This window comes from Mustelus asterias, chromosome 8 (assembly GCF_964213995.1).
Source record: "Mustelus asterias chromosome 8, sMusAst1.hap1.1, whole genome shotgun sequence".
NCBI lineage: Eukaryota > Metazoa > Chordata > Chondrichthyes > Carcharhiniformes > Triakidae > Mustelus > Mustelus asterias.
The window spans coordinates 86,265,672-86,285,711 of record NC_135808.1 but is presented as its reverse complement, the minus strand read 5'-3'; the positions used below and the strand labels follow the sequence as shown (position 1 = coordinate 86,285,711).

The 20,040-nt window shown below is 41.7% G+C and overlaps 1 protein-coding gene across 1 annotated transcript in view; it reads right to left on the bottom strand.

Moving 5' to 3' along the window:
- Nucleotides 1–20,040, bottom strand: part of sgip1a (SH3GL interacting endocytic adaptor 1a) — a gene marked incomplete at its 5' end in the record, with an annotated part of 139,282 nt that overhangs the window by 89,651 nt on the left and 29,591 nt on the right. The window contains one exon of the mRNA XM_078219370.1: nucleotides 16,646–16,828. Within this exon, the coding sequence (XP_078075496.1) occupies nucleotides 16,646–16,828 (183 nt within the window). The remainder of the gene's footprint in view (nucleotides 1–16,645; nucleotides 16,829–20,040) is intronic.

The window sequence follows — 20,040 nt, the reverse complement described above, 5'->3', positions numbered from 1 at the left end:
ATATATATTTTTATATATAAATATATAAAAATATATAAATTTTTATATATAAATGATATATATATATATATAAATGATATATATATATATACAAATGATATATATATATATATATAATTTATATATATATATATATATCATTTATATATATATATATATATCATTTATATATATATATATATATCATTTATATATATATATATATATCATTTATATATATATATATATATCATTTATATATATATATATATATATCATTTATATATATATATATATATATCATTTATATATATATATATCATTTATATATATATATCATTTATATATATATATCATTTATATATATATATATATATATATCATTTATATATATATATATATATATATATATATCATTTATATATATATATATATATCATTTTTATATATATATATATAATTTATATATATAAAATTCACATTTTATATATATAATATATATATATATATATATATATATATATATATATATATATATATATATATATATATATATATATATATATATTATATATATAAAATGTGAATAGTTGGGGGTCCTAGCACTGATCCCTGTGATACTCCACTAGTCCCTGCCCTCCAACTGGAAAAAGACCCATTTATTCTAACTCTTTGCTTCCTGTCTGCTAACCAGCTTTCTATCCATCTCATGACACTACCAGCAGTCCCATGTGCTTTAACTTTACATAGTTATCTGCTATGTGAGACCTTGTCGAAAGCCTTCTAAAGTCTAAATAAACCACATCCACTAGTTCTCCTTGGTCAACCCTACCAGTTACATCCTCAAAGAATTCCAGTAGATTTTCAAGCATGATTTCACTTTCATAAATCCATGCTGACAAGGTCTGATTTCTCACTGCTTTCCAAATGCTGAGCTATGAAATCCTTGATAATGGACTCGAGCAACTTCCCCAGTACCAATATCAGGCTCACTAGTCTACAGTTCCCTGTTTTCTCTCTACCCCCCCTTTTGAATAACAGTCTTACATTAGCTACCCTCCAATCTGTAGGAACCATTCCAGAGTCCAAAGTACTTTGGAAAATGAACACCAATGGATCTATTAATTCTAGGGCAACTCTCTTAAGTACTTTGGGAGGAAGATCATCAGGCCCTGGAGATTTATCCGCCTCGAATCCCATTAATTTTCCCAAAACCATTTCTCTACTAATACTGATTTCCGTCAGTTCCTCACTAAAACTTATGTTTCTCAGTACTTCCGGTACATTATTCAAGGCTTCCTTTGTGAAGACAGAAGCAAAGTACGAATTCAGTTCCTCAGCCATTTCTTTGTTCCCTGTCACTGATTGTAACGGGCTTACATTTGATTTTGCCAATCTTTTCTTTTTACATGTCTATAGAAAGTTTCTTTTCTCTTTACATACCTACAGAAAGCTTTACAATCATTTCCCTGCTATCCCTTGGTCCGCTTTTGCTGTATTTTAAACTGCTCCCAATCCTCAAGTCTATTGTTTTTTCTTGTCAATTTGTATGCTTATTCTTTGAATCTGATACTATCTCTACATTCCCTTGTAAGCCATGGGTTGGCCACAGTTCCCTTTCCACTCTTGCGCCAACCAGGAATAAACAACTTTTCGAATTCACTGATTTGTTCCTTGAAATCCTGCCCTTGCCTGTCCACTGCTCTTCCTTTCAGTAATGTTTCCCAATCCATCATAGCTAACTCAAGCCTCATACCATCATAATTACCTTTATTGAGATTAAGGACCCTGGTGAAAGAAAGATATTGTGTTGTAATTGTCCCTTGGGATTGTTAGGAGCTTTCTGACCTGGCCATGCAACAGTTGAAAAAAAATCGAAAGATCACCATCCTATCATGTCTGAGAAATTAAATAAGAGCACATGGTGCATCCAAGCTCTTAATCACTGATCAACATGCAACATATTAGTTATTTTTCATCAAATATCAATGACTAGCAGTCACACTTTAGGGCTGTCCCAGCCATTGTGCCTTTTAAAAAATGATAAATAGTGTAGCAGATGTTCACAAAACCCAAAGGAACATCAGCAACAGCCAAATATAGACAGTTGACAGAAACCAAATTAACTTGTCATCCCTAATCCAAAACTCGACAGCTGATCAAAGAGATGGTCACATCGCAGGCTAAGATTCCACAGGCAGGAAGGCAATGGGTGGCCACCAGGCAGAGCAAGAGGACTAGGCAGGCAGTGCAGGAAACTCCTGTGGCCATTCCCCTGCAAAACAGATATACTGCTTTGGATACTGTTGGGGGGAAAGCAGCAACAGCCGAATTTATTGTACTGTGATTGTCTCTGCTGCACAGGAGAGCAGTAAAAAGTGTGGGAATGCAATAGTTATAGGGTATTCAATTGTAAGGGGAATAGATATGTGTTTCTGTGGCCGCAAGCGACATTCCAGGATGGCATGTTGCCTCCCTGGTGCGAGGGTCAAGTGTGTCTCTGAGTGGCTATGGAACATTCTGGAGGGGGGGCGAGTGAACAGCCAGTGGTCATGAAACATTGGTACAAATGACATAGGTAAGGGATGAGGTCCTTAAAGCAGAATATAGGGTGTTAGGAAGTAAGTTGAAAAGTAGGACATCAAAGGTAGTTATCTCAGGATTACCACCAGTGCCACATGCTAGTCAGAGCAGAAGTAGCAGGATATATCAGGTAAATATGTGGCTGAAGAGATGGTCTGATGGGGAGGTTTCAGAGTCCTGGGGCATTTGGACCGGTTCTAGGGGAGGTGGGACCAGTACAAACTGGATGGGTTGCACCCAAGCAGGACCAGGATTGATCTCCCAGAGGGAGTATTTGCTAGATGGTTGGGGAGGGTTTAAATTAAAATGGTAGGGGGACGGAAACCAATGCAAGGAGTCAGAGGGGGGGGGAAACAAGGATAAGAACAGAAGGAGGAAAGGGGAATTAGAAAATTGATCAGCAGAGAAATCAAGGGCCAAAATCCAACAGAGCCACATTGGAAAAAGAAGGGAACGGGACAAGGAATGTTAAAAAGACAAGTCTTAAGGCTTTGTGCCTTAATGCGTGGAGCATTTTCAATAACGTGGATGAAATAATCACTCAAATAAATGTAAACGGGTATGAAATAGTCGGGATTACAGAGACATGGCTACAGGGTGACCAGGGATGGAAATTAAACATCCAGAGTATTTCATATTTAGCAAGGACAGACAAAAAAGGAAAAGTTGATGGAGTTGCATTGCTGGTGAAAGAAGAAATTAACGCAACAATGAGGAAGGATATTAGCTCCAACATGTGGAATCTGTATGGGTAGAGCTGAGAAACACTAAAGGGCAAAAAATGTTATTGGGGCTGTATATAGACCCCCAAACAGTAGTGGTGATGTTGGGAATGGTAGCAAACAGGAAATTAGCGACGTATATGATAAAGAAATATCTATAATTATAGGTGACTAATCTGCATGGAAATTAGAGGTAGTATTAAACCCAAGGAAGAAGCAAACAAATTGGCCAGAGAAAAAAAGCAGACCGGAGGATTTGGAACAGTTTAGAATTCAGCAAAGGATGACAAAGGGATTGATTAACAAGGGGAAAGTAGAGTATGAGTGTAAGCTTGCAGCAAACATTTAAACTGACTATAAAAACTTCTATGGGTATGTGAAACAAAAAAGATTGGCCAAGATAAATGTAGGTCCCTTACAGTCAGAACAAGGGAATTTATAATTGGAAACAAAGAAATGGCTGACCAACTGAATACATACCTTGGTTCTGTTCACAAAGGAGGACACAAATAATGTACCAGAAATGTTGGGGAACACAGGGTTTAGTGAGACGGAGGAACTGAAGGAAATCAGTATTGGCAGGGAAATGGTGTTGGGGAAATTGATGGGATTAAAGGCTGATAAATCCCCAGGGCCATATAATCTATATCCCAGAGTACTTAAGGATGTGGCCCTAGAAATAGTAGATGCATTGGTGGTCATCTTACAAAATTCTATAGACTTTGGAACAGTTCCCACAGGTTTGAGGGTAGCTAACGTAACCCCACTATTTAAAAAGGGATGTAGAGAGAAAACAAGGAATTATAGACCAGCCAGCCTGACATCAGCAGTGGGGAAAGTGCTAGAGTTCATTATAACAAATTTCATAGTAGAGCACTTGGAAAATAGCGGCAGGATTGGACAGAGTCAGCATGGATTTATGAAAGCGAAATCATGCTTGACAAATATACTGGAATTCTTCAGAGATTCAACAAGGAGAGTTGATGATGAGGGGGAGCCAGTGGATGTGGTTTATTTGGACTTTTCGAAGATTTTTGACAAGGTCCCACATAAGAGATTAGAGTGTAAAATTAAAGTGCATGGGATTGGGGATAGTGTATTGAGATGGATAGAAAGCTGGTTGGCAGACAGGGAACAAAGAGTAGGAATAAATGGGTATTTTTTCAAGTGACTAGTGGAGTACCTCAGGGATCAGGGCGAGGACCCTAGCTATTCACTATATATATTAATTATTTAGCTGAGGGAACTAAATGTAACATCTTCAAATATGCAGATGACATAAAGGTGGGTGGGAGGGAGAGCTGTGAGGAGAATCTTTCAGTGTGATTTGGACAGGCTGAGTGAGTGGGCAAATGCATGGCAGATGCAGGATAATGTAGATAAATGTGAGGTTATCCACTATGGTAGCATAACAGGAAGACAGATTATTATCTGAATGACTACAGATTGTGTGATGGGAATGTGCAAAAAGACCTGGGTGTCCTCATACACCAGTCTTGAAAGTAAACATGCAGGTTGTGAAGAAGGCAAATCAAATGTTATGTTGGCCTTCATAGCAAGAGGATTTGAGTACAGGAGCAGGGGTGTCTTGCTGCAATTATACAGGGCCTTGGTGAGGCCATACCTGGAATATTGTGCACAGTTTTGGTCTTCTTATCTGAGGAAGGATGTTCTCGCTATGGAGGGAGTGCAGTGAAAGTTTACCAGACTAATCCCTGACATGATGGGACAGCTGTATGAGGAGAGATGGAATCGATTAGGATTATATTCACTGGAGTTTAGAAGAATGAGGAGGAATCTCATAGAAACCTATAAAATTCTAACCAGACAAGACAGGTTAGATGCAGAAAGGATGTTCCCAATGGTAGTAGTGTCAGAACCAGGGGTCACAGTCTGAGGATACGGGGAAACCACTGAGGACTGAGATGAGGAGAAATTTCTTCACTCAGAGAGTGGTCAACCTGTGGAATTCTCTACCACAGAAGTAATTGAGGCCAAAGCATTGCATGCTTTCAAGAACAAAGAACAAAGAAAATTACAGCACAGGAACAGGCCCTTCGGCCCTCCAAGCCTACACCGACCATGCTGCCTGACTCAACCAAAACCCCCTACGCCTCCGGGGACTGTATCCCTCTATTCCCATCCTATTCATGTATTTGTCAAGACACCCCTTAAAAGTCACTAATGTATCTGCTTCCATTATCTCCCCCAGCAGCGAGTTACAGGCACCCACCAGCCTCTGTGTAAAAAAAACTTGCCTCGTACATCTCCTTTAAACCTTGCCCCTCGCACCTTAAACCTGTGCCTCCTAATAATTGACTCTTCCACCCTGGGAAAAAGCTTCTGACTATCCATTCTGTCCATGCCCCTCATAATCTTGTAGACTTCTATCAGGTCGCCCATCAACCTCCGTCAAAGGAGTTAGATATAGCTCTTGGGGCTAAGGGATCAAAGGATAGGGTGGGAAAGTGGGAACAAGTTACTTAGCTGGATGTTTGGACATGATCATAATGAATGCCGAAGCAGGCTTGAAGGGCCGAATGGCCTAATCTGGCTCCTATTGTCTATGTTTCTGTAGGAGGCATCAAATGCAGTAATCAGGTTAAGTTGTACATATTGATGCAAGCAGTCAGTACCTGTGTGGGATGTATAGGTCAGGCTATATTACAAATACCGTTTTCTCAGTGGTTGCACAACTGCATGACTCATAGATACATTAAAACAAACTTGTCAGTCGAGACCTGACGAAAAGTATATCTATTCATCAACTGGAATATTTTACAAAGTTTTTTTTTCTGTGCTGCGAAAAACAGAATTCGCTGAACGAACACATGGTTCAGCCAGCCACCTAATGTCTTGCAACAATTTCAAGGTAACAATGGCCACAGCGCTGAGGAGTCTGGACCAGCTATCTCCACATGCTAATGGTCAAAACATTATCAGATCTAACATCCAGGTTCAACAAAGGGAGAGGCCGTTAGTTAATCCGACTTCAATGTCTCCAAAAACAAAAGGAGTCCCAAATCTAATTAAACACCTGGATTCCCGCCTTGGGAATATACACCCGGGATCCTATAGGGAGGAGGTGTCACATGACCTCCCTCTCCCCAAGCTGCACTGTGATCATTTTTTTGAAACTTAACCCTGGCAGTTCCTGTTTGATGTGGAGATGCCGGCGTTGGACTGGGGTAAACACAGTAAGAAGTTTAACAACACCAGGTTAAAGTCCAACAGGTTTATTTGGTAGCAAAAGCCACACAAGCTTTCGGAGCTGCAAGCCCCTTCTTCAGGTGAGTGGGAATTCTGTTCACAAACAGAGCATATAAAGACACAAACTCAATTTACATGAATAATGGTTGGAATGCGAATACTTACAACTAATCAAGTCTTTAAGAAACAAAACAACATGAGTGGAGAGAGCATCAAGACAGGCTAAAAAGATGTGTATTGTCTCCAGACAAGACAGCCAGTGAAACTCTGTGGGGGTTACAAATAGTGGGACATGAACCCAATATCCCGGTTGAGGCCGTCCTCGTGTGTGCGGAACTTGGCTATCAGTTTCTGCTCAGCGACTCTGCGTCATCGTGTGTCGCGAAGGCCACCTTGGAGAACGCTTACCCGAATATCAGAGGCCGAATGCCCGTGACCGCTGAAGTGCTCCCCAACAGGAAGAGAACAGTCTTGCCCGTGATTGTCGAGCGGTGTTCATTCATCCGTTGTCGCAGCGTCTGCATAGTTTCCCCAATGTACCATGCCTCGGGACATCCTTTCTTGCAGCGTATCAGGTAGACAACGTTGGCCGAGTTGCAAGAGTATGTACCGTGTACCTGGTGGATGGTGTTCTCACATGAGATGATGGCATCTGTGTCGATGATCCGGCACGTCTTGCAGAGGTTGCTGTGGCAGGGTTGTGTGGTGTCATGGTCATTGTTCTCCTGAAGGCTGGGCAGTTTGCTGCGGACAATGGTCTGTTTGAGGTTGTGCGGTTGTTTGTCTTCCTGTTTGACCAGCAAAGTGGACAAAAGTCCAGGCAAGAGCCTGCGGTGTCCATCATGCAGCCAGTGGCAGCACCAAGAGCTCAGACCCTCATCAAACCTGCCAACTGCTGCCTCCCGACTGTCTCATTCCACATGCCTTCTCCTGTTGTGCAAGTCTCACTCCTGAATGATAAAGCCTTCAAGAATGAGCCAAAACCCTCTTGGAAGGAACTGCCAGATGACTCATGATTTCAGACTCCAGACACATGTAAAACCGATACTTTTTATTGTGGCCGTGTCATGAATCCTCTTTCCTATTCCCTCCCCATTTATTGTATGTCTTAAAAAAAGAGTGGATGTCACGGAACCCCTCTCACAAGTGTGTGTGTGTGTAAAATTAAACCAACCCTTTTAATTTCATCTTACCTCGTGTTTGCCGTGCATGTCGTTAATAGAAGGTTGGAATATTTCCAAATTTAAGGGTTGGGGAAAATACACCACCATTTAAAAAGGGGGTAATCAGAATTTTAAAAAACCTGTTTATAGGCAGATAGAGAGTGGGGAACACAGGGCAGTTTAAATTGACTCCCTGGGGTGGACCATGCAAAGGCCCATTGAACTCGGGTGGGATTTTCCGGTCTTGGGGGGAGCGTGCTGGAAAATCCCGTCCCATCAATATCAAACATAATATTGTTTTTATAGTATTGCAATATAAACATGACCACACCTAGATGTAATATGCATTGGCTCTAGAATCAATATGCATTGGCTCTAGATTCCTTTCTTTCCAAAGACCTCTATTTTCGTTAAAATGCTTTACCACTTAACCAAGCTTTCTGGAGACATTAAGCAGGGTTTTGGTTGCAGGAAGCTCTTGTTCAAAAGCCTGAAGAGCTGTATTTTTAAGTGCCACTGTGGATTTCACATGCTCTATAATATTTCCTTTCAGAAAATCTGGTCATTCTGTTCTGTAATCAAGATAGAAAATGGAAGTCATGTTGCTATGGCAACATTTAACATGAAAGCAGCAGAGGTACTGTGACCTGATTACTATCCATCACAGAAACAGGGTGTTGCCCATGAAAACTGCTTGAATATACGAGTTAGCATTCATTCCCAAAAAACTAAGGTTACTTAACACTCTTCAAAAAGTACTTGATTTTTCAACGCCTCAGCTCTTCCTATTTGGGTTTATACAGTGACCGACTAAAGAGATCAAGCTAAAACCAATCATGAGGATGAATGTTCTCAGGTGCAGTATTCCCCTTGGAGCTATACACCTGTTTTGATGTGGCAACTGCAATCGTATCAACCTAAAAACGCATTGTCCATTATTTTTAAATGTTGGTGAATCAAAGTCACCTTCCTTGGGTGGGTGTTGGGTGGGGAGGAGGGGTGGCGGTGAGGTGAGGCGGGGGAGAAATATGTCAAAACAGCACAATAAGATAAAGAAGGTGAAGGAAAAAGGGTAACTGAAGATTGAATTTGATGCAAACGTAATGATCTGGAGGAGAAAGGATAGTCTGGGACAAGGCTGCCACACTTACAAGGTGTACACCATGGGCCTGGCTGCAGAAGATTCATGACATTAGGATATTTTGGAAGAGTAAAAAGTAATTGGACTAGAAATACAATGGCGCCGTAGCTGGTTTCCAGTTGCAAAACATTTGCCTAATCATCCAACCTGTCATTGCACTCGGCAAGTGTGTAATCAATCATACCGGTAAAGGCAGAAAAAAAAAAGAGACACTCAGCAAGACCTATGCCTGGAAAAGTCATTAGGCACTTTGCATATGCAAATAGAGAGAGGCATGATGCCTGTTTTAGCCCCCCACCCCACTTTGGAAAACCAGACTTCACAGATCCACATAAATGAAGCCACAAGCTCAATGGCAAAGGGGTGATTCCCTATCCTTGTTTCTAGTCTATAATGTCCTTTAAACTCATCCTTTTAAACACATCAAGTCCACCTTTGTTTTAATTTCATTTAATCTGTCGTCACTCTCCATGGGATAAATCTAATTTTCACGTGAACCTATATTTGTATACTGCAGTTATGACCTTCCCTCCCTCATAAATCAGACTTTAACATCTGGTGGTGGTGGAAACTGGCCGAACATTTATGCATGCGCTCAATGGTCACCAGCACACACCCCTCCCCTACTCTACTAGCAACCTTCCCCAACCTGCCTCCACTCATAATCACCAGCACACGCCCCTCCCCTACTCTACTAGCAACCCTCCCCAGTCCCACTCTATGGTTGAAGTATCCCTTATTTTATTTCGTAAAAATTGGATACCCTGCCAATAGATGCTTCACAGTGGCACCAATGTGAGTCACAAAACCAAAGCATTCTGCAGTTGGCCCAGTCTCACCTCTGACGTGGGACAACTTTCTCCGATTTGTTGCCCGCAACTTTCCAGTTAAATTTACACCAGGCCTAAATATGAAACTGGCTTGAGCCCGAGCCCTGGCTTTGGGACGATCCCTTCACATGTACCACCAACATAAAAACTACCCCAAGATGTTAGAATAAGATCCTAACTCTTACAAGAATCAATCTGGGAGAAGATCTTCCTTAGTTTGCCACAAAGTAATAAGAATGCCATTGAAATGGGAAATGCCATTGAATTGAAAAGGGGCGGCGCGGTAGCACAGTGGTTAGCACTGCTGCTTCACAGCTCCAGGGACCTGGGTTCGAATCCCGGCTTGGATCGCTGTCTGTGTGGAGTTTGCACATTCTCCCCATGTCTGTGTGGGTTTCCTCCGGGTGCTCCGGTTTCCTCCCACAGTCCAAAGATGTTGATTGGCCATTCTAAATTGCCCCTTAGTGTCCCGGGATGCATAGGTTAGAGGGGTTAGTGGGTAAATATGTAGGGATATGTGGATAGGGCCTGGGTGGGATTGTGGTTGGTGCAGACTCGATGGGCCGAATGGCTTCTTTCTGCACTGTAGGATTCTATGATTCTATAAAATCAATTGTAAAGAAATTTGGTGTGGTGTTAAACAAGCTGCCAGTTCACTACATTACACGAGGGATAAAATCAATGTCACCCGCCTTACACTATCTTGATGAAAGCAGCAAAATTAGTGCATCATAAAACAAATGGGGGAATTTATTACATTAGCTCTCAATGTAGCTTCTGAGCTGAAAGCAATTTTACAGAATATTATATGAAATTTGAATAGAAAAGTTGCTGTGGTTCATTAAGCGAATCGAAACTGAATAATTTTCCATTCTAAAGGCATCAGGGATGGTTTCTTGCCGAAGAAATATTGTGCAAATTTAGCACATAGACTAGTTGGGTTGAATGGTCTGTTTCATTGCTGTAAATGGACCTCATTGCAGGACCTGGCCCTCAAATCCCTGATGTGTGCTGCTGGTGTTATGGCTTTTAGATGATAGTGCACATGTATTGGAGTACTTAATACGCTTGCGTACAGTATTTTTTAATCTTATATTTCAAGAAACGGGTTACCATGTATTAATGCCACCATTATAATAACAAAGGAATTGTACAAGAATGCATGAGGTATTCAAATGTTAATCTTTGCACTAGGGGCTTTCAATGCAGCAAGCATTAGGGTTACATTTTAATAATTTTATGTGAACTTGAAAAGCAATATTAGAACTTAAGGATTTTATAAACTTAGAGTTGCTAAATCAAAACATACTATGAATTCTAGAACATTCTCAGGCACAGTGAAGCTCGCTAAACAATATTTCAACCTATATTGTTTTAGGATAAAAGGTAATAGATTTAAAATAAGGATGAGGAGAAATTAATTCTCTCAAAAGGGTAGTGAGTCTGTGGAATTCACTACCCCGGAGCATGGTGGATGCCAGGACGTTAGAATAAAGGAAGAGGTGGACAGATCTTTAATTAGAAAGGGTTGGAAGGGCTAGGATCAGCTGGCGGGGGTATTCACAGACATCTTCAATCTCTCTTTACAACAATCTGAGGTCCCTATCTGCTTCAAGACGACGACCATCATCCAGGTACCTAAGAAAAACCAAGCAGCGTGCCTTAATGACTATCGGCCGGTGGCTCTGACATCCATCATTATGAAGTGCTTCGAAAGGTTAGTCATGGCACGAATCAATTCCAACCTCCCAGACTGCCTGGATCCATTACAGTTTGCCTACTGCCACAACAGGTCCGCAGCAGACGCCATTTCCCTGGCCCTGCACTCAACCCTGTAACACCTAGATAACAAGGACACCTATGTCAGACTCCTATTTATTGACTACAGCTCAGCCTTCAATACTATTATTCCCACAAAACACATCTCCAAACTCCGTGGCCTGGGCCTCGGCACCTCCCTCTGTGACTGGATCCTGAACTTTCTTGTCCACAGACCACAATCAGTAAGGGTAGGCAACAACACCTCTTCCAAGATCATCCTCAACACCGTTGCCCCACAAAGCTGTGTACTCAGCCCCCTACTATACTCCTTATACACCTATGACTGTGCGGCTAAATTCCCCTCCAATTCGATTTTCACGTTTGCTGACGACACACCGTAGTTGGTTGGAACTCAAACAATGATGAGACACATTACAAGAATGAGATAGAGAATCTGGTGAATGAAGGAGATTGTCATCGACTTCGGGAAGCGTAGAAGAGGATGTGCCCCTGTCTAGATCAACAGGGAAGAAGTAGAAAGGGTCGAGGGTTACAAGTTTTTAGGCTTCCAGACCACTAACAACCTGTCCTGGTCCCCCCATGCCGACACTATAGTTAAGAAAATGCACCAACGCCTCTACTTTCTCAGTTGATTAAGGAAATTGGGCATGTCAGCTACGACTCTCACCAACTTTCACAGATGCACCATAGAAAGCATTCTTTCTGGTTGTATCACAGCTTGATATGGCTCCTGCTCTGCACAAGACCGCAAGAAACAACAAAAGGTCATGAATGTAGCCCAATCCATCACGCAAACCAGCCTCCCATCCATTGACTCTGTCTACACTTCCCGCTGCCTCAGCAAAGCAGCTAGCAAAATTAAGGACCCCACGCAACCCAGACATTCTCTCTTGTACCCTCTGCCATCGGGACAAAGATACAAAAGTCTGAGGTCACGTAGCAACCGACTCAAGAACAGCTTCATCCCTGCTGCCATCAGACTTTTGAATGGACCTACCTTGCATTAAGTTGATCTTTCTCTACACCCTAGCTATAACTGTAACACTACATTCTGCACTCGCTTATTTCCTTCTCTATGAACGGTATGCTTTGTCTGTATGTTGCGCAAGAAACAATACTTTTCATTGTATGCTAATATATGTGACAATAATAAATCAAATCAACTCAAAATCAAATCAGTGGCCCACACTTGGCATTCTCAAAGCTCTGTGGGAAAAGGAGATGGAAGATCATGTTGGAGCATTCCCTAAGTAGATTATCAAAGTCATCTGGCACAATGCCTCATTGTCAGAACTTCCAAACAAGCTTCAAGACATAGCTTAGCTGACAGTGAAAAAGACATTCCCCGTTAGATCCTTCCTGCATGGCTGAAGTTTCATTTCCACTCATGTTCCCGTTGAGATGACTGCAGTGGGAAAGAGATCTTCATCTACCTTCTTCTAGAATGTGCCTTTGCAAAGAAGATCTGGAAAGAGATGGGTGATTTTTGTCAAGATTCATCCTGGTCAGCTTTGTAATCCAGGACTCTGTGCTCTACGGTTGTTCCCAAGGACACAGACACACAGATAAACATCAGCTGAAGCTGGAGAATCATCACCTCGGTGAAACATACTCTTTGGTCTGCCCAAGGCATGCTGGTCTTCCTGTTGGTCTGCCCAAGACATGCTGGTCTTCCTGTTGGTCTGCCCAAGGCATGCTGGTCTTCCTGTTGGTCTGCCCAAGGCATGCTAATCTTCCTGTGCAAAAAGGGGTCCAGTATAGAGTTATACAGACCAGCACATTCCAAGGTCCAGGATTGCACAATGAGGGATGTGCCAAAGCATGTGCCAGCCACCTCAAAGGTACAATAGGGAAAGGCCACCATTTATACCCCTTGAAACCTTTACTTTTAATCATAAGTACAGCAAGGGGCTGAAAATGGAGTAAAATGCCACTGGTTGTATGTCTGATAGGTAATGAACATTGTAAATATTAAATTTAATTATAAATGTAGTGAGGAACATTCAGTATTGAAAGAAATTGATTTGGTTTGCACCTTATGTAACATCAATGTTAAACTGTTATGTAATGTGCTTTTATAAATAAAGTATATTTTTGAAAAAAAAACACATTCATTACCCTTTGATTGTTAATGCTGCCAGTATACAGTGGAGCATCTTGAAGTCTGGCGCCAATTTTGGAGTTGCAGTTCTTTTATTAAACATTATACATAAAAATAGGAAAAAGCCAGTCAGCTCAATAAGTCAGTCTCTTTGATACACCTTTACCCACAGTCTCACTAGAATTTATTCTCTTTCTCCCAAAATCCCCTTCCATCGTCCAAATCTTCTAGTTTCCAGATGGTCGGAGATTGGATATATGTCCAAAGATGCATGTCAAGACTCTGGAAAGTCTTGATGTGCTGACCGCTGTGGGAATTGCCTGGGAAGTTTGAACTTCCGATTGGAAATCCCCATCTTCCCCAGGCCTTCTGTGAATGGGTCTGACACTGAGTTAGAGACTTCAGACACTTACTTCAGCTATTTACCTGAATAGTTACCAAGGAAATTTTAGACAGCAAAAACCTAGGCTGACATCTGGGTGACTACACAACTGACCTTCCAATCATTCACAATGACTCCCAATTCCCCCTGACTACCCCTCGATCTGATCCGACTACCCCTCCCAGTCTGACCCAGACCCACATCCCACTTCACCCACCCTATTATTTACCTCACCCACTTTACCCACTTACCTCACCTATCTAACCAATCTGCAACCCTACGCATTCACTCATTCTGTGATGCTATTGTACCTTTAAGAAAATTTTTTTTTCAATCATATTCTCTGCAATTGTAAGCAGGCCTTTTGGTTTCATTGTTGCCGAGATGTCTGCGAGAAGTTCTTTTATCGCTGCTTCAATGGTTTAAATGGAATTGTGTTTATTTTTACTCTGGGCCTCAGGTACTTTCTAGGATTTGTTTAATGACCCTGCATTGTTAGGAGGAAGACTGGTTGGCAGGTCATGTGCTTTGGACATTTTTTTTCTTCCCAGTGAATTCAAGGTTTCATTTTTAGTTTGGCTGCTGGCTGCAATTTTAGTTTAGAAGGGGTGGACATCAGAGTGAAAAGCAGTGTTTCTCTCTCTCTCCCTGGTATTGAAAATTCTGCTGGCTAGCTGGAAGCAAGGCTTCTTGCCTTCCTGGAGTGAAAGTTCTGCTGTTGGTGTTCTTGCTAGCTGGTATCTTGAGTCTCTCTCCCAGATGTCTTGGGAAGCTGTTCTAACTTCAAGTTTGTGTGTGTGTCTCAAGGGAACTGCAGCATCCAACCAAAGGACTAAGTTCCAGCATCACGTGAGCATTCGTATTTTCTGTGCTAAACCTGTGGCAAGGGTTTTGTTTAGGGAAGTCTGTATGATTGGAACATTTCATATATTTATTAAGGGTTACACAATATCATGGTTGTTTTTTTTGTTTGTAATTGATAAAAGTTATTGCTAATTTTCTTCCTGTACATGTTAACTATATTCTTAAATTAAATTTGATAAAAGCTCTCCAGTGGGTCAGTTGAATCATCTCATGCTCATCCTAGCTAAATTCAAATTGCAAAACTTATGATCTAAGCAAACTTCATCAAACACTTTAGAGTTTCTGACCTGAATTATAACAATTCATCTTCTCACCCATTTACTACCAATCAAACTAGACTGTTAAAGTTACCATACAGCAGCAACTGCCATAAAAAGAGGACAAGTCCTGTCTTCTCCCCAGCTGCACTGCAACAAAGTTCTTGAAGGGATGCTGCACTCTGCATTTCTGGTATAGTTGGCTTGGAACACCCGTTCTAGCACAGCGACAATGCAATGTTGTTGTTGCTCCTCAACATGTCAGAATAACTTAATTTTAACAAAACTACTTTCATAATAAATTCCAAAAATATGACAATTCAATATATTACATAACATACTCAACGACATGGTAACAATCATTGTGCAAATTGGAAGGGAGCCATTGTCCAGAATAAATGCTTTTTCGACACTTTACAAAGGCATAGTTTTTGACGCAACCCATCACCTTATAACTTTGCTCCAATCTCCCTTCACATACGTTCCCTCTTCAAAATAATATAGCTGCTTCAAATAAGAACCCACAATGTTGCATTTTCTGTATCAATATATGCTTTCTAATGACAAAATGATGTAGAAAGGATAGCTCATTTTAATTCACCGATCTAAGGGCAGCTTACCTGCTGCCAAACAATGCTGGGCCACATTAGAGAGATTTCATACCAATTGGGTCACACGATAGCCTCAGATTTACCTGCAGTAAACCGATTTGACCAAATACAGAATGTTATACAACTGGAAATATAATCAGCTCCAGACCCTGATACAGACTGGTTAGAGGCATATCTGACATAAAGGAAAATGGCTGTGGATGTTGGAGGCCAATTATCTCAGCCCAGGACATCCCAACCATCTTCAGCTGCTTCAATGAACTTCGTTCTATTATAGGGTCAGAAATGGGGACAATCACTGATGATTGCACAATTTTAAAGTACAATTCACAGCTCCTCAGATACTGAAGTAGTCTATGCCTGCGTGCAGCAAAATATAGGCAACATCCCAACTTGGGCTGATGAGTGGCAAGTAACATTCAAGTCATACTATAGTGCCAGGAAATGACTATTTCCAATGAGAGAGTCTAACCATTTCCTCTTGACCTCTCATGGCATTACCATTGCTGAATTCCCCCACCATCAACATCCTGCAAATTACCACTGACCAAAACTGAACCAGACGAGCCATATGCGTCAGAGATGGAAATTCTGTGGCGAGTAACTCACCTTCTGACTCCCAAAGCCTGGCCACTATTTACAAGGCACAATTCAGTCAGGAATGTGATGAAATACTCTCCACTTGTCATATTGAGTGCAGCTCCAATAACACTGAAGAGGCTCATTCCCAAACAAAACTCGATTGACACCCAAACATCACTTTAACACCATTTACTCCCTCCACCACCAGTACACAGTGGCAGCTGTGTAGACCATAAACAAGATGCATTGCAGCAACTTGCCAAGGCTCCTTCATAATACCTTCCAAACCTGTGACCTCTGCCACATGGAAACACCACCACCTGCTGGTTTTGCCCTCCATGTGACACACCATCCTGGACTTCATATGAGAACAACAAAGAGCAGATTCTTTTGATGGGATTGTTTCTCATTAGGCTGATAGACAGGAAGTCATAGTACTCACCATTGGTGAAGGAGAGAGAGAAATGTTGCCCACAGAAGCCTTCAGCTCATCCACTGATGCTGCCATACACACGATAGTATCTTTAGCCTGGAGAGGTCGAATTTTAATGTTGAATTTTTGCCGCGAATCGTCTTCAGGTTCAGATTCGCTTGACGAATAGAAGTGTTTCTCTTTGGTAGGTGAAATGCCATTAAGGAAACTTATTTTCATAAATGAAATAGAGCAGGACATCTAAACAGCCAAGTTTGAATTTAAAACCACTCACACTGTCTTCTTCCCCTTTCCCTCCAATGTTTTTAGCCCCTTTTCCTACCTCGTCCCTTCAAGGTGTTGAACTCTTGCAGGGTTTGGTTCCAGTAGGCCCCTGAAATTCCCTAGTACTTTGTTTAAGTGACCATCCTTCATGGGACTAATCCATAAACAATAATTGGCATCTGTGACATTGACAGCCATCTGTTGTGGTCTTTTGTACCATCCTTTCTTCATTTACCCCGCCATTGGTATCTCTATCTTTAGTTGCCTAGACTGCATGCTTTGCAAGTCCCTCCTTAGACCTTGCCACCTCCATTGCCTACTTCAAAACATTCTTAAATTTCCAGTTAGATTAGCTTGTCTGGTAAAGAACAGAAAAAAAAAGTGGGAATGAGTCAATAACACAAGGTATCCTGAACCATTAAAGCCAGTTGGAGACATTGAGGGTGGGATTTTACGGTCTCATCCCAAAACCGTATAATCCCACCCGAAGTCAATGGACCTTTCCATGGTCCATCCCTCATCAGCTCCAAATCCTGTGGGAATCCCATGGGCGGGATGGTAAAATTCCAGCCATAGTGGCTCTGTGGATGGTTATGGTTCAGTATGTATTTCTTAGTTCTGGATCAGTACATAACTTGCAATGATAGGCCTGATTACTTTTTATATGATGACTGTGTGGATCAGTAAGCCAGCTGTCACATCTCAAATAATGTGTCCAGGATGACTGGAGGTTACAGATGTGTTGTCACCCTGAAATTTCTATCATCATTGCCATCTTCTGCATTTCCCTACCTCTGGACACCCACATTATGGCCAGAATTGCACATTAGAGTAGTCTACTAGATCGCAATAAGGCAATACTAGATAGCAATAAGGCAATACTCGATAGCAATGCGGTAATACTAGATAGCAATAATGGGTAAGCTGATAGCAATATAGTAATACTAGATAGCAATTGGATTGATAGCCTGTTAACTGGTTCCCCAACTTGCTGAATGGAGAGAAGACAGCCTGCAGCTTGGGGCCAAATATTGAGGATCCAAACAAATAGGCTTTTTAATCATACTCACAAATATCCGCATTAAGTACTGATGGCAAGTTACCAAATTGTATTTGTGGGCAGCTGAAGGTATGAGGCTCAGCCACTGAAGGAGTCTTCAAGATGGCTCTCTGACTGACAACTTTCAAATTAGGTTGATGGAAACCAAGCCAATATTAGAATGGATGACCCAAAGGTAATTTAAATGTGTTCTTAAAATTAAAGAGGGAGATGCAGAGGTTGAGGGAGATAAATTCAAAACATAGGGCCCAGAGGCAGCTGAAGGCTGCTAAAGGTAAAAAAAGGAAAGAGTGTGGTACTCAAGGCCAGTCAAAGAACAAAGAACAAAGAAAATTACAGCACAGAAACAGGCCCTTTGATCCTCCAAGCCTGCACAGACCACGCTGCCCGACTGAACTAAAACCCCCCACCCTTCCGGGAACCATATTCCTCTATTCCCATCCAATTCATGTATTTGTCAAGACGCCCCTTAAAAGTCATTATTGCATCTGCTTCCACTACCTCCCCCAGCAACAAGTTCCAGGCACCCACAATCCTCTGTGTAAAAAACTTGCCTCGTACATCCCCTTTAAACCTAGCCACTCGCACCTTAAACCTGTGTCCCTTAGTAATTAACTCTTTCACCCTGGGAAAAAGCTTCTATCCACTCTGCTGATTGGAAATTTTGGAGGACTGGGGAGGGAGGTGGTCTTGTCGCACAGGAAGAGGTTGCACAGATAGGAAAGGGTGATAGTGTGGGAGATTGAAATTTTAAATGTTGGGGGACTGAGATTGGGGCGTGATCATTTTGGCCCACTGTGCTGGTCGATAAAATAAGTGCACCCCACCACATTCCCACACATCCTTGAGCTCATCCACATAATACAGGAGCTGGGTGGGCACCAAAATTGGCAATCCCCCACCATATTTAAATAATCAATAATACACTGCCCACACCATAAAATAATTGGCATGGGCAGTTGCGTGTGAGTGGGGAACCCAATTTTTAAAAAAACATTTTCATAGGGTATTACACATTGAGGTTAAAGCTTTGCAGATCACGGAATGATCCCACCAAGATAGAACCTGCTTTTCCTTCCTATCCATCTGCTGCATTACACACAATAACCACACTCCACCCCCCACCTCCCTACCCTGCCCACAACCTCCCTCCCAGACTTACTTGTTTCCAGGATCCAATCAGGCCTTCCTGTTCCTGGTTGCAGTTTCGGTAGTGGCCACTCTGGGCGCCGCTGGGCATGATGGATCTGCCAGCCAATTGGATTGGGCGACAGCTCCGGAGGGTAAGGCCTCCCTCCCAATGTCGGGCAGAGTTATTGCTGTAGGGTTGGCTGGCGTGGAGGTGGTCAGCCAGGGAAAACATCCCATCCACATCTACCCTGTCACACTCTAAGAAGTTTCACTAAGATCATCTCTCATCCTTTGATACACTCGAGAATACAGTGTTTGGGTGAGATATCTCTAGATTCGACAGATGACGACATTCACTATCTATGTTCATTACATAAATATTGGCCACTTGGGTGAGTGACTGGCGTTCATGAAATTGTATCCAGCAAGAGTGTTAGCCTCCAAGCCAGAAAGCGACAGAAAGTTGGAATATCGAAAAGAAGTCTGTACTGGAAAGTGAGTGACGGAGCTTTCAAATTATGTTTGTAAGAAAACAGGTGCTATTTTTAAATATATGATGTTATAAATATCATTAAAAAGCTGAGCTCTCAAAAATTGGTGGCAATGTCCTCATTAGCAGTGATTCTACAAATTGGCTAGCTGCTTCTTCTGAATTCAGAGCAGTGATAGCAAGACTGGAAAAATTGCACATAGCATTTACTACTATTTTTAAATTCTCTCTCATCTCCACCTTTGTTTGATGCCCTAGTCCTAATAAAACCATTGCTCTCTTTCATCCTGACTGTTCAACCTGGTATGACCTGCTTTCATCACTCAAGTTCAAGGGTCACAAACACAGAAAGATATGGTGAACTATTGATTTAGCCATCACTGTCCGATCTGGCTAGATAACCCTATCGACTCACGCTCTCATCTGCTGAAACTACTCATTATTTCAGCATCATC